Here is a 14,955-nt window from a genome sequence, read left to right on the forward strand (position 1 = left end):
AGGGCGCCCGGGCGGGCCCGTGCAGAGCTCTAGACGGGGAGGAAAAGCTCCAGGAGCTGCAGGGAGCGCTGCTGGCAGCACCCAGCGGCCCCACACCGTGTCCCAGTGGCCCCACGTTGTGCCTCAGTAGCCCAAGGGCCACCCCGTGCCAGGGGAAGGTGTGCTCACACAGCCGTGGGGTGTGCACAGCACCGGGGCTGGCTGCCCCAAAGGCCCCGCTGCTGCCTGCTGGACACGGACACAGCTCTGATACAGCTCCTGTCACCTCCCTGCCCCCAGGGAGACAGAAGGGGCCTGGCTAGTGAGCCCTGGCTAGTGAGCCCTGGCTGCGGGCACCAGCCTAGGCAGGAGTGGATCCAGCGGGACGCGCAGGCTCAGGCTGAGGAGGGGATGGCAGCTCCCAACCTGAGTTCTGACCCCTTGAACTGACCTGTTTGCTTTTTTGGTATACTAGGGAGAAACTTTCCTCTGGTGTTTAACTGTGGATTTTCCTTTCAAACAGGTTGAAGCTGTCCCACTGGCAGCAGTGAAGACGGGGTTGCAGAAAGGTGAGTGACAGGTGAAAATGAACTTGGTGGCTCGTGGCCCTTGGGCAGCAGCAGCAGCTTTGTTCCATGTGAGCCACAGTGTTGGTGCTCTGTAGGGCCAAGTTTGACTTCCCTGGGGATGGGCTGTGTTTGGGGTTCTGGTCCTTGTGCATTGCTGGGGGAAGGATGGTGTTTGTTCATGTGCTGTAAGCCCCATAGTCCTTCTGGGCATTTCTTAAAAGTCTGTGCTTAGCCAAAGTTAAAGATGGATGATGAAGAGGAAATGTAAGGATTTATCCTCCTTTAGAGATAATTTATTGCCTTCCTCCACCGTGTCACCACATTAAAAAGTTTGTCAAAAGCTCTGCCTAAGCTGCTTTTCAGTTAATTTTTAGGGAGATCTCCACTAGTAACTGAAAATTAAGGCAGATAATGTTATCCAATCTCTCATCTTTCTTTCCTTTATTAAGTTTAAGCAAAAAGTGGAGAACATATATTAAACTAATTTTAGCGTGTTGTGTTAAGGTGCCAGTGAGATTTCAGACTCCTGTAAACCCTTGAAGAAGAGGAGTCGTGCCTCCACAGACATGGAACTGACCAGCTCAGCCTACAGGGACACGTCTGACTCTGATTCCAGAGGACTCAATGATTTACAGGTAAAGGTGTGTTGGTTCTCACAGGGACCTGGTCAAGCTGTCACTGTACAAGGGGCTTTTCAGTTGATTATTGCTATATATGTAAACACTATTTTCTACACTTGAGTCTTTTATTGTCTGAAAACATAAAGCCTAGTCTGTTTGCTTCTAATCCCCTCCATTGGTTTGTTAGGAAAATACAATGTTAAATTACAATTTTTCCTGTTACTTTGTCTGGCAAAGCATTGGTTTGGGTCATGGTTTGCTCTGTGGAAGGTTTGAAATTCTTGGGGAGTTGGGAGATGCTGCTGTATCTGCTGTAACTCCAAGGAGTGTCTGGAATAGTCAGAGGGCTCTTCATAGTATTTGGCTTGTACAGGTGAAATACATCAAGAAGGCAGCACTTGAGTCATCCCAGTGAAGTTCAGCACATTTCCAGGACCTTTGTGTCTCTGACTTACCACATGGTCTTCTGACTGACAATGACAAAAATATTTTTTCCCAAATATTTTGTCCTTTGGGATTGTCTGGTTTGAGTGCCCTGGGTTTTTCCTCTCTGTAGGGCAGTTTTGGGAAGCGTTCAGACAGCCCCTCAGCCACTGCTGATGCTGATGCCTCAGACGTGCAGTCAGTGGATTCCAGCTTATCCAGGAGAGGAACTGGAACGAGTAAAAGAGACACTGTTTGTCAGGTAACTGGTGATGCCGGGAAGTGATGGATACTAAATATGTGTCCCCCTAACTATTTCTGTTAGTTTTCTCTTAATTTGATCTCTCAGATAAAATATCCAGGTTTTTAGGAGTTTTTATGCTCCAGAAGTGATTCGTATTAAATGATTCTTAAGGCCAGAAAGCTCAGCAGCTGGAAGGTGGTGTCTAATCCACACCAGTAGAAAAAGTAGATGCCATTTTCTGCTCCATTTGAAGATTCCAGATGGTTGGTCAGGATAGGACAGAGTGATAATTTTTCAGTATTTTGAAAAAAAAATCCTGGGGTCTTCTGTCCAGTTCCCTGGTCAGCAGTGAGGAGGGAAGAACCTGAAGAGCAAGAGCAGCTTGTTCCCTGAGAAATGGAGGAATGCACAGATAGATCCTGTGGTGCCTCTCCCGTCTCTGTCCTGGCTCGCACTGTTACCCCAGAGCAAGGTGTAGGGATTGTCCTTGGCCTGAGACTGGGCAGGTTCAGTTCTCCTAATTCTGAAGCAATTCCAGACAGTTCTGTGTTAGCAGCTGGTGTGTCAGAGTGCCCTGCTCCTCCCTGCTGAGCTCTCTGCCCCTTGCAGATCTGCGAGAGCTCCGGCGAGTCGCTGCTGGCCTGCGAGGGTGAGTGCTGCAGCATGTTCCACCTGGAGTGTCTCGGCCTCAAGGCCATGCCCGAGGAAAAGTTCATCTGCACCGAGTGTAAGAACGGTGAGTGTGTTCCTGTGCCTGGAAAACTGGCAGGGATTTCCCCCTTTGCTCAGGAGCCACGTTCTGGTCAGAGCAAACCAAGGTGGTGCTTTCCGAGGGTTTGTGAGTAAGTTTGGGTTATTCCCCTGCTTTTTTAACCTCTGAAACCAGATTCTCATTTTCCATTTAGCAAGTATCTCATAAGAAAAAAAAAAGTAATAAACTGCTTAAGGTTTTACTTGGAATAAGAGATTTTTATGTGAGCAACTACTCCAGTGTTACTGTGGATCACAGTGACCACCCAGCCTGTTGGACAGGAAGGATCCTGCTCTGCTCACACTCCATTGGCTTCAGAATTTGTTTGGACAATATTTGTGTGTCAGAGTTTGCTTTTACAGTCGGGATTTCTTCTTCCTTCTCTTCCAAGGAGAGCACACGTGCTTTTCCTGCAAGCTCCCCGGCAAGGATGTGAAGCGCTGCTCCGTCAGCACCTGCGGGAAGTTCTACCACGAGTCCTGTGTGCGCAAATTCGCCACTGCCCTGTTCGAGTCCCGGGGCTTCCGCTGCCCGCAGCACTGCTGCACGGCCTGCTCCATGGACAAGGACATGCACAAGGCCAGCAAAGGTGAGGGCAGCTGCTCTGAGCAGGGAGGAGGCTCAGCTGCATCATCCAGTTCCACTCTCGCAAGAGATGAGGGTTTTTTCCTCACTGAGGTCATCAGCTGAAATAGCTCCTGGGTGGGAAGCAGCTGGAAAAGGAGTGTGTACACTCCTGACACTGTGGATTGTACACACTTGGTCAGCTCCTGGTGCTGGGTTTAATGGAAGCCAAGGGTTCATGGTGTGAGGCCAAGGAATGTTGATTTTTAAAGACAGTTTGTAGTGGCCTTGTGAACAGTTATTTTTCAAGGAAAAAGATCCTTTTAGAAACAAACCAAAATGTTTAAACCAAGCAAATAGACTCTAGAATGACAAAATATTTTCTTTACAACTTTAAAGTGAAAGTTAAGGAGGTAATATTTGTAAAACTTTCTTTAGAAAAAAGACATAGCCGTTTCTCTTTTTTACCCAGTACTGCCATTGGACTAGACCCATCCTTTGCCTGTGGGGAATTCTACCCTGTCCTGACCCAAGCACTGGTTGTCCCCATGGTCTCTCCCAGCCTGGAGGGTGCTGTGCCCAGGGTGACCCGTGCCTTTGCTGTGCTCTGTCTCCCAGGTCGCATGGCGAGGTGTCTGCGCTGCCCCGTGGCCTATCACTCCGGAGACGGCTGCATTGCCGCCGGGAGCCTGTTTGTGTCATCACACATCCTCATCTGTAGTAACCATTCCAAAAGGACTCACTCCTCATCAGCTGTAAATGTAGGCTTTTGTTTCGTTTGTGCAAGAGGTGAGACACTTGGGGGTTTTTTTCTCCTGTTTTGTAGTTGTGTTGTGGTTTGTGCAGTTTAGTGATTTTTAAAAGAGTGTTTCGTGAGGAGCTCCTCCCTTAGGGCTTGTGGGGGTTAAATGCTGCCTGGGATTTTTTAAAATCTAATTTTATTTTATTTTATTTTATTTTATTTTGATCAGCAGTTCTCATGAGATTCCACTCGCTGTGTTGGTCCATAACATTTGATAGCCAGAAGCAGCAACAAGCACTCAGGCCAACTTGTTCTGCCAGTAGGGAGAAGCAGATCCCAATCCCCTCATTGCAGCCTTTTCATGCTGAGAATGGCTGCTGTGTTGTTAATCACTATATTAAACTGAAGGGGATTCTTCCACTGCCACAAACTTAAAACTGTTTAAGACTAAAAGTTGGGATTTACTTGTGAACTAGAAAAACTCAGTTTATAACTGCCATCACATTTGAGAACTTTGAAAGAAAACCTTTAGCAGTACTGTATGAGCAGGTTTCATGCTGGGCTTTTCCATGTGTCAAAGTTCTTTTTTTTTTTCTTTTTCTTTTTAACTTTTTTCCCCACTTCTTACTTTTATGGTACTTCTGTCACCAGGGTTCTGCCAGAGAGCAGCTTAAAAAAGTATCAGTGCAGCAGTTGCTTTGGTCTCAAGATTCAAAAGTACCATTATTCTTAGGCATTGGAATAATATTAATGTGCACCTTCTACAGAATGCCAGCAGTTTATATTGGAGCTGTTCTCTGCAGCAGTTTTGAGAGGCACTAACAGGGAAGTGAAAGTGAGCTGGATCCTGAAGTTACTTGTTTTCATTTGTATTCATTCAGCTGGAAGTTTAGTTTGGCTTGGCTTTGCAAGAGCAGAGTAATAATTACACATCTCAGAATGACAAGAAATGCAGAAGGAATTTTTCATACCTTTTTTTTTTTTTTTCTTCCTCTTTACATTTGTTTAGTAATTCTCTTTATACCTGAATCTGGCTCCATCAGAGATGAAACTGCTAAAGTCTGTATTTCCTCCTGGCAATCTAAATAACCTCTTGAGCCCTGGCAGATGGAATTCCCTGTCCTGTGTATTCCCCAGATCTTAATTAGAGCTTGAACAGTTACAAACCATTGCCACTGCCTGAATCCTCTGTGTCTTGAGGCAACTCTGTGCTTGTTCATCCAGAGCATCCTTGTGGGGCTTGTGTCCAGCAGGCCTGGACAGTGCTGAGGACACTCCCTGGGGCAGCAGCACTGAGCCACCTGCTCAGAAAGAATTGGGGAACTGAACACTTTAGACATCCCTGGACATCTCTGTGAGGATGATTTAATTAGTGTTAGTAGCTCTCAGAAGCAGACACTTTGTGTTTAGATGCAGTTACTGAAGTGAGAAATGTAGATGAGAGACGATTTATAAAATACACAAACTTGCTTACAGTGAGGTGCTTGAAATACAAGATACTTAAAGCCTTCTTATTCTCCCCTGCAGTCCCCTCCAGTCAGCTTGTCACAGTTCACCTCACTGCATGTGCAGGTTCCCTATTTTTAGGAATCCTCCCAATGATGCGTGTCCAGATGGGCTGACTCAAGTCTTCTTACAGCAGAGTTTTAGGCACCATCCAGGAGCTCCTCTCTTGGAGTCAGCTGTGTGTCTCTCAGGGGAAGGGTTCTCTTGGTTGCTCATCTTTCCTGTTTCTTTGGGGCTCAGTTGCTCTGCTCTTCCCAAGCGCTTCTGCTCCCCAGCTCTGGGCTCTCAGGCTCTTTGGAGTAACAAGGAAAAGCTCTTCTTGCTGCAGGACAGGGAATTGGAAAGGCCTGGAATGGAGTTGTGTAGAGAACTGAGTGCTGGACTGTTCTGGAGCAGCCCTGGGAGGGCTGGGGGAGCTTCACCACCACGGCCTGGGGCAGAAGCTCCATCTGTGCTTCCCCGTCGGTGCCTTGCACAGCACTGACCTCCTCCTTGATTCTCACAACACTGACCTCCTCCTTGCTTTCCAGAACAATGACTCCTCCTTGCCTTCCAGCACAATTCCAGAGGCAAAACCCTTCCCTAGGCAAGAGCTCAGGGATAGATTCGTAGGGAGTGGGACGGTGAGTTCTCATTCCCAATGTCTGTTCCATCTGTAGCTGCAGTGACCATCATCCCAGGTCTGCAGAGGAGCTTCCTTTTGTCCTGTGGGAAGGAGAGGGGATCCCACAGGTTCAAACTTTGTTGCTTTTCTTCTGCTTGTCTATAAACACAGAAATGAAGAGTAAAAAAGCAATTGAAAATCCACTTAGAAGCAGCTTCCAGTTCAGTTTGAGTCTCTCCAGCGCAACCTCTTCGTTAGCCCAGAAACTTTGTCAGACTTTTCCTTTTTCTTCATTTTATCCTTTTTTTCATTCCCACATAAAGCATTAGAGGTGTTCATTGGGTTGATTTGATTTTTTCCTTCATGGAATCATGGGTAGTTTCATTGCAACTCATCTCTTTCTGTTTGTTTCGTATAGGGCTGGTAGTGCAGGACCATTCAGACCCCCTGTTCAGTTCCTATGCCTATAAGTCCCACTACCTACTGAATGAGTCAAATCGTGCTGAGTTGATGAAATTACCTATGATTCCTCCTCCTTCGTCAGCTTCCAAAAAGAAATGTGAGAAAGGTAACCAAAATAGTTTCTTTCTCTTTAATTTACTTTCGCTTTTTCTATTTTTTCTCTCTAAATCAACGGAGAAATGTCTGCTTGTCCCCACACTGACTGCTTTCAGTGACCTTCACTCATGGTTATTGTGAGCCTGTGTTCATGTTGTTGGCAATTTTTAATTTTTTTTAATTTTTTTTTTTTAATTATAAAAGGGCTTAAAATAATTGCTGTCACTAAATTCTCCTTGGAAGATATTTGGTCACTGTCTATCTGGCCTGGGCTGTTCCAGGCTCAGGGAGCTGTTTGTACAGCAATGTGAAGAGGAGGCAGATGGATCTCGATATTGTTGCAGTTCAGTATTTACCTGGATGATGTAAAAAAACACTTCTTAAACCGACTGGAAGCAGAGGGGGATGCGCTGCTTCGGATCTTGTGCAAGTCCTGAGAGAAGAGAGGGCGTTTGGGGCTGGACAGGGGATGGGTGGGTGCCGTGTCCTGGAGGGTGCCAGAGCACGGAGGCAGCGAGGTTTGGCCTGTGTGTGTCCCCACTAATCAATCCCAGGGCCTCGTGTCCCCCCTCCAGCCCCGAGGCAGCAGCGGAGCCCCATCCCTGTCCCCTCCTATGGGATGGTCCTGCCACAGCCAGGCTCTGCCCCCACAGCTCTGGACAGGGGTCACTCCTGCTGCTGAGGGGGGGCTGAGGCTCTCCAGACCCCTCCCAGGGCAGTCCTGCAGTCTGTGTGCAATGCTCAGATGTGACATTTCATTCCCCACAGAAATTTGGTTTCCCCTGGAGCGTTGAGAGGCGGTGCCCCATCGCCCAGCCCAAGTTAGGTCGCTTTGAGCACTGTGAGATCAATGGCTTGCAGTAGTCCTGTAATTCCTGAAAACAAGAATTATTTTGAGCCCTGTGCTTAGCTTGAGCCAAATCTGCCTAATGCATCCCAAGAGCAATGTTGGGGTTTTTCTTGCTTAGCGTTGACGGTTTTGTGTTTGATTTTGTTTGATTTTTTTTTGCATCTCTTGGCATTTTCTCATCTTGGATAATGTTTCAGTAATGTGTCTGTATTTCCTCTGAAATTACATTTGCAAAAAAATAGTTCAAAAATTTCATTATGGGTTTGGGAGCTCTGGAGGATCCATATAACTGGATTTTAATGGTTTTAGCAGAGGAAATACAGTGTTGATCATGCAAATGAATTGTTTAAGGAATGCTTATTGTAACATGCAATGATCAATTAATGCAATGATATTTTGGGAAGTCTATAGGTGGACAAGATTTTCTGATAAAGGTTTGAAAGTGGCTATTCACACTTCTTTTGATACTGTGATTGAAAATTGGTTTGAATACTCTCAAGTCTCTCCCAGATTTTCCATCTGGGACACAAAATCTTGTTATTTTTTAAATATATATACATATAAGAATGTATATATATATATATATATTATATACCTACATGTATAAAATATTGCAGTATGTGTAATGTATCAAGTCATCTTACATGAGCTGCTTTGCTGAGGGTGGCTTAGAGATGTGCTGTGGCTCTCCACATGTAACACATCAGCCAAAATGATGTGAGCCAACTAAAATAACTTTTGCCCAAATTAGTGTAAGTTTCAGAAATTCATGTGAACCCCAGTGCTGAGATTCCCTCTGTGCATCACAAATTTTCGGGATGGGGACAACTCACGTGTGTCTCATTCTGCTTTATGTACTGGGCTCATTTTGGTAACTTTTTGTGGAATAAACTCACTTTATTACAATTCCTTTTCCTGTCCTTGCAGCAGAAAAGTATTGATCAACCTATAGGCTGTGGGGTCGGTGCTCGCTGATGATTGCTGGGGATTCAGTCAGAGCAATGTTGATTGAAAAGGATTCTATAAAAATGTGGAGTTTTTTGGTTGCTTTGGCCATCACCAGAGCACTGAGAGCTGGTATCACCATTCCCAGCTGCAGTGCTTCCCTTGGGAATGTGCTCCCCCTGCCAACTCACCTGCTGTTTGATCCTCAGCTGCCTTTTTGTCTGATGCAGTTAAGAGTCCCAGCTTGGATTGAGCACTGCACTGTCCTTTTTAACCAACATTGTTGAGTTTGACTCGATCCCTTTCTTCTGCCGTTTTTCTGCGGGGCAGTGGGAATCTGCAGTGGATGATTTAAAATGAATGTCAATTGCTGTGCACGGGGGGGAGCAAATCCTGACTTCTACAAACCAAGCAGGGCTTCTTTGTTTCAAGGTGGCAAACTGTTGTGCTGTGAGTCCTGCCCAGCTTCCTTCCACCCCGAGTGTCTCAGCATAGAAATGCCTGAGGGCTGCTGGAATTGCAATGACTGTAAAGCTGGCAAGAAGCTGCGGTACAAGCAGATCGTTTGGGTCAAGCTTGGGAATTACAGGCAAGTTCACCTTCTGGGGGTTCTAATGCTTTTTTGGATGTTTTGATTGCACTCTGGAATTGCAGGAAGATAAAGCAGCTCAATCATCGTGAACAAGAGTTAGAAGTACAGTAATTCCTCTGCTTGGGGTCAGGCACGGATGTCACCCCTGCAATGCTCCTGCTTCTCCCAGGCAGTGGTGGACTGGATTGCTCACACCTTTGCTCTGCAGAGCAGGATCAGGATGTGGGAAAGCAGGGCCTGGCAGAGCCCAGCTGTCCTTGCTGCTGTTTGCTTTAGTCAGCTGCAGCAATACGGGTGTTCACAGGTGATCCTGGAAAAACACTCTCAGGCCACGGATATTCTTATGCGGCTTTTCCAGAATTTGGAGTAAGAACGTTGCTTGTGTTTTGCGTGGAGCTTCACAGGCATTGCCAGCAGGAGCCTTGGCTGCTTGAGGAGGAATTAATTTCCTTAAGAAAAGAAAACGGTTCTTATTTCTCAGTCCCATTAGGGAAACTGGGAAGTTCTGCTTCAGGGAACTTACATTCTTCTTTTCTCTCCTGCTCTGCAGGTGGTGGCCAGCAGAGATCTGCAATCCCAGGTCTGTGCCTCTCAACATACAGGGCCTCAAACATGATATCGGGGACTTCCCAGTATTTTTCTTTGGTTCACATGACTACTATTGGGTACACCAGGGCAGAGTTTTCCCTTATGTTGAAGGAGATAAAAGCTTTGCTGAGGGGCAAACTAGTATTAACAAGACCTTCAAGAAAGGTAAAATCAAACAAAGTTTATAGTGGTTTATGACAAAATTCCACGTGTTTGTGTCTCCATCACCACTTAACCTGCATGGGAATATTATGTGACTAGTGTTCTGTGTTCATGTGAAATCCAAGCATTGTTTTGATCCCTTGACTGCAGATAAAAATGTGTTTAAATGCCTACTCATTGTGTGTTGTTGTGGGCCAGTTCAGTGCTTCCACAAACGGGGAAATGTTAAGATGGATCTTGGGCTCTGCTGCATGGGATCATTGTTCAGTATCTTGGTACCTGCTGAAAGTACCAATGATGATAAATTCATGATAAATTGCAATAACTAATTTTTAGCTTGTCTTTTTGTCAATAGAGTTCTGTTCCTAGTCTTAAAAAAAAAAGAATTGAATGGATACATGTACATGTACATATTTGATTAGCAGCAGCTGGGGCTGATTGCTTTCTATTCTGAATTCCTTGCACAGCACTTGAAGAAGCAGCAAAACGTTTCCAGGAACTGAAAGCACAAAGAGAAAGCAAAGAGGCATTGGAAATTGAAAGGAATTCAAGGAAACCTCCGCCCTATAAACACATTAAAGTGAGTTGGCCTCTTTCTTTTCTATTTTTATTCTGTGTATGAGGAAGTTGCCCTGTGCATGAGTAAGGATGCCTAGAGAAGGTGTGGCTGCCCACTCCCTGGCAGCCTTCAAGGATGGGTTGGATGGGGATCAAAACAACCTGGTCTAGTGGAAGGTGTCCCTGCCCATGGCCTGGTTTAGGACTGGATGGTCTTTAAGGCCCCTTCCAACCCACAGTGTTCTGTGATTCTAAGTTATGTAGTTATACCAAGGTGTTCAATTAGAGAAATTCACGTAAATCATTTCACTGTTCTTTTCACTAGTCTCTTGTATAAAATAAAGGATAAAATAATTTTTATTTTTGCCTTTTCATGTCAGTTGTTGACTCTGCGTTCCCAGCACATCACCTTCATCCTTTTGTTCTCCCCGTTTGTTCCCCAGTCCAACAAGGTGATAGGGAAGGTTCAGATCCAGGTGGCCGACCTGTCGGAGATCCCGCGCTGTAACTGCAAACCTTCAGACGAGAACCCCTGCGGGCTGGAGTCCGAGTGCCTCAACAGGATGCTGCAGTACGAGTGCCACCCGCAGGTGTGCCCGGCCGGGGAGCGCTGCCAGAACCAGTGCTTCACCAAGAGGCTCTACCCCGACGCCGAGATCATCAAGACCGAGCGCCGCGGCTGGGGCCTGCGCACCAAGAGGAGCATCAAAAAGGTAGAGAGAGCCAGGACTCAGAGGCTGTGACAGCCACCAGGGTGGGTCATGGGGAAAGCCTTGAACTCTGCACCTCCAGAGGGTGAAAACTGTGTTTTAAACCCTGGGCAGCTGGGGCCTGCGCACCAAGAGGAGCATCAAAAAGGTAGAGAGAGCCAGGACAGGGCTGCGACAGCCACCAGGGTGGGTCTAGGTGAAAACATTGCACTCTGCACCTCCAGAGGGTGAAAACTGTGTTTTAACCCCTAGGCAGCTGTGCCCAGCTGTGCCTGTGCACCAAGAGGAGCATTAAAAAGGTAGAGAGAGCCAGGACAGGGCTGTGACAGCCAGCAGGGTGGGTCATAGGGAAAGCCTTGCACTCTGCACCTCCAGAGGGTGAACTGTGTTTTAACCCCTAGGCAGCTGTGCCCAGTGTGTTGGTGACCTTGTATTGAGGTGTCAGTCACTTCCCAGCTCTTCTGATTTTCCTTAGAAGGCACTCTTGGCCTGGAGGGCTGCTTTTAAACATGGGGTTTAGCCCGTTAATTTTATTAAATTCGAAACTTTTTAAATCTGCAAGTCATGAAAACCGTGTTACTGCAAATGTTCTGAGTTTATTGACTACTAAGGTTCTAATAAAAGTGAAGTATGTAGAGAAAATACTGTAACAGTTCCCATTTCCTGAGGAGTCCATGAGTATTGCTGCATGGTCCTCTATGAAAGAAAATGGGCAGGTTGAAATAGACCTGACAATTGTTTTGTGTACTGAATGCAGGAACAGGGCTGCCTTTTGTATTGCTTGGACAGCAATCACCTGGTGCATGTATTCACATTATGCCTGTTAGACCAGTAATGCTTTTTGTGATGATCAGAGCCTTTTTTATAGGAAATGCTTTTTTCTGTGCCGCTTCCCTTTATCATCGTGATTAGGATGCATAGATTTCTTACTTTTGTTCTCCTTTCCTTTGCAGGGTGAATTTGTGAATGAATATGTTGGGGAGCTGATTGACGAGGAGGAGTGCCGGCTGCGGATCAAACGTGCCCACGAGAACAGTGTCACCAATTTTTATATGCTAACTGTGACCAAGGTGAATATTGTGTCTTGTTGGATAGCAAATGTCACTCAGCAGCAGGAAAACCTCTTTGCTTTGTTAGGACTAAACACATCTTTGTCTTTTTCCTTGAAGGACCGAATAATAGATGCTGGCCCAAAGGGGAACTACTCTCGTTTTATGAACCATAGTTGTAACCCAAACTGTGAAACACAGAAGTGGACAGTGAATGGTGACATTAGAGTTGGACTGTTTGCTCTTTGTGACATTCCTGCAGGTAAAAGGATGGCACTCTTTGGCATGTTTGCTTTTGTCTTGCAGTGGCCAAGTTCCTCACTTAGAATCATGATTTTTTTTTTTTTTTTCTTTGAAGTTATTAATATTGAAAGTGTTTAGGAACTTTGTCATTCATTGGAGTGGAGATGATACTTGAGGTTCCAGTTTTAGCAGGGGTCTCATGGTAACAAATGCTCATGAAATTGTCATTGTCACAGGCCTGTCTTCCCTCAGTGTCCATCTGGGTGAGTTGTTTCTTCTTTAAATTTTAGGAATGGAGTTAACATTCAATTACAACCTGGATTGCCTGGGCAATGGCAGGACCGAGTGTCACTGCGGAGCAGAAAACTGCAGCGGCTTCCTGGGAGTGCGGCCCAAGGTACAGAGTGAAACTGCAGCTTCTCCTCCCAAATCCAGCAATTCTGTAGGGCAAAGAGGGTTTTGATTTATTTCACTCTTTAGCCTGTTTAATACTTTCTACCCTTGGAAGCCTCCAAAGATTTTATAGTGTGCCCTGCCATGCTGTTGGGTCTGGTTGGAGTTAATTCTGAAACATCTGAATGAGCACTTCTGGCTTTCAGAGCTTAAAAACGATTTTAAATGGATCTCATTTAAGAAGAGTTCATGCAAATAATAACCCAAAATTGACTCAAATGACAAAGGTTTATAAGTGACTCTGTGTTGTGATTTTCTCCTTCTTAGACAGCATTTGCAACGGCAAATGAAGAGAAGGTGAAAAATGCAAAATTAAAGCAGAAGAAGCGGAAAATAAAAACAGAACAGAAGCAGATGCATGAAGATAATTGTTTCCAGTGTGGAGATGGGGGAGAGCTGGTCATGTGTGATAAGAAGGACTGTCCCAAAGCATACCACCTCCTATGCCTTAACCTGACTCAACCACCTTTTGGTAAGGACAGTCATGTGGCTCCTCCTGCTCAACTTTTCCTTCCTGCTACAATACAGTGTTGGAGGTGAAATGCAGCATTGATGTACATAAAATACAGTGTTCACTTATGTTAAATGCAGTATTTTTTTGCACTACGTGCACCAAATTCGCTTTTGCAATACCACTCACTTTTAGCAATAGACCAGGGCACTGTTCCTAAATGGAACTGGTGAGCAGAGGCTTTGTCATACTTTGTAGTGTTGTTCTTGTTCCTCTCCTTGAATCAAACTTCATATTATTTTGATTAAAACACGAGCATTGTCTTGGTGTCCTAGCACAAGCAAATGACAGTTCAAACACCAACAAAGCCAGCAGAATGTGTAGGGCTGACCTAAAGCTTCCTTTGGAGGTGCCATTTGAGGAGCAGAGTGTCCAGGGCAATGTGAGATGCTCATAAATCAGGAAAATGTAGAAAACAAACCCTGTCTTTGCAAGGACATTTGGTGCCCTGATGCCCAAGGAAGCAGATCTGATTGTTTTAAGGTCTGGTTGTGGATGCAGTAATTTTCTGGGCCAAGAGAGGCCTAAAAAATAGCAAAACAGAGTTGTGTTCAGTCAGATTCTTGTACATGAGAAGCAGAAGTAGCAGCTGATTTTTCTGAACTTTGTTTTCATTCATCTGAGCAATCCAACACTGGGTGAGGGTTAAAGGCCAGTGCTGTGTCAGAAGTGCACTAACTCCAGCTTCCTTTCCCTCTCTCCTCCCATCCTCAGGAAAGTGGGAATGTCCGTGGCATCAGTGTGACATCTGTAGCAATCCTGCCGTGTCCTTCTGTGAGTTTTGCCCCCATTCCTTCTGCAAGGATCACGAGAAGGGAGCGCTGGTGCCGTCGGCGCTGGATGGCCGCCTCTGCTGCTCCGCACACGACCCCAAATCTCCCGTGGCACCCGAGTACTGGAGCAAGATCAAGTGCAAATTGGAAGCACAGAACGCTGTGGAAGAGGCAAAGGAGTGAATTTGGTTAAGAACAAACACGGGAAGGGGAGAAGAGGGGGGCAGCAGGCGATGAACTCAGAGAGGTTGCAATGCCACACTCGGCTTTGTCCTCGCAGCCGTCACGTGTGGGCTGGAACGGGACCATTGACCTGAGCGAGAAGGACCAGGCAGTGGTGTTTGGTTTTTTTATTGTTTGGTCTTTCTTTTACCCTTGAATGTGCTACAGCAGCTCTTACTGTCGGAAACCAGGAGCGTCTTGGCCTTTGAAGAAAAACCGTAAACCTTTTGACAGTGAAAAGAATATTCTGTTTAAAATAATGTTCTTTGAGTGTTAGAAAGCAAAGCATAGCCACATATTTATTTATTTAATTCTGAAAGGGTGTTGAAGATCTGGCTTTGATCAGTCATCATGTCTTTAAAAACAAAAAACAGCGAAGCCAACGTAACTTTTTGTGTCTAGTTTATGGAAAGAGCAAAGCCTCCCTCTCCCTCCCCTCTGTAACACTGAGATGCCAAACAGACAGGTGTGGGTGTCAGACCAGGTGGCTCTGAAATGCCTCTGTTCCAGTGCTTATTGTTAAAGGCATTGGAGAAGGTAGGTTGTCTCTCATGTTTACTTACGAATTATTATTGTGAAGCTTTTCCTGTGAGAAATCAGGTGTGTGACTTCTGGGAAGTGCTTGTAACACAAGGTCTGGCAGTGGGGAAGAAATGGTGGTTCCTTGCTCCAGAGCTGCCTCGGGCGTCTGCAGACATGCAAGAATTCAGAGTTTAGTTGCACAGCAGTCATTTCTTCA

General features: G+C 45.7%; 1 protein-coding gene across 7 annotated transcripts in view; it reads left to right on the top strand.

Annotated features, from left to right (window-relative positions):
• Positions 1 to 14,949, top strand: part of NSD3 (nuclear receptor binding SET domain protein 3) — a 32,289-nt gene extending 17,340 nt beyond the window's left edge. For 2 of the 7 annotated variants that reach the window (XM_083880544.1, XM_083880546.1), the window contains 16 exons: positions 503 to 548; positions 1,053 to 1,183; positions 1,725 to 1,853; positions 2,445 to 2,571; positions 2,978 to 3,175; positions 3,769 to 3,939; positions 6,421 to 6,570; positions 8,788 to 8,944; positions 9,498 to 9,700; positions 10,165 to 10,277; positions 10,699 to 10,968; positions 11,919 to 12,035; positions 12,135 to 12,276; positions 12,548 to 12,654; positions 12,978 to 13,182; positions 13,936 to 14,949. In XM_083880544.1, coding sequence (XP_083736670.1) covers positions 503 to 548; positions 1,053 to 1,183; positions 1,725 to 1,853; positions 2,445 to 2,571; positions 2,978 to 3,175; positions 3,769 to 3,939; positions 6,421 to 6,570; positions 8,788 to 8,944; positions 9,498 to 9,700; positions 10,165 to 10,277; positions 10,699 to 10,968; positions 11,919 to 12,035; positions 12,135 to 12,276; positions 12,548 to 12,654; positions 12,978 to 13,182; positions 13,936 to 14,177 — 2,508 coding nt within the window. In that variant the 3' untranslated portion in view covers positions 14,178 to 14,949. Of the gene's footprint in view, positions 1 to 502; positions 549 to 1,052; positions 1,184 to 1,724; positions 1,854 to 2,444; positions 2,572 to 2,977; positions 3,176 to 3,768; positions 3,940 to 6,420; positions 6,571 to 7,328; positions 7,382 to 8,770; positions 8,945 to 9,497; positions 9,701 to 10,164; positions 10,278 to 10,698; positions 10,969 to 11,918; positions 12,036 to 12,134; positions 12,277 to 12,547; positions 12,655 to 12,977; positions 13,183 to 13,935 lie in introns of those variants that run through there. The other 5 variants (XM_083880545.1, XM_083880547.1, XM_083880548.1 and 2 more) reach the window with 5 other exon arrangements.
• The last annotated feature ends 6 nt before the right edge of the window (positions 14,950 to 14,955 follow it).

The sequence above is a fragment of the Zosterops lateralis genome (assembly GCF_965231275.1).
Source record: "Zosterops lateralis genome assembly, chromosome: 30".
Taxonomy (NCBI): Eukaryota; Metazoa; Chordata; class Aves; order Passeriformes; family Zosteropidae; genus Zosterops; species Zosterops lateralis.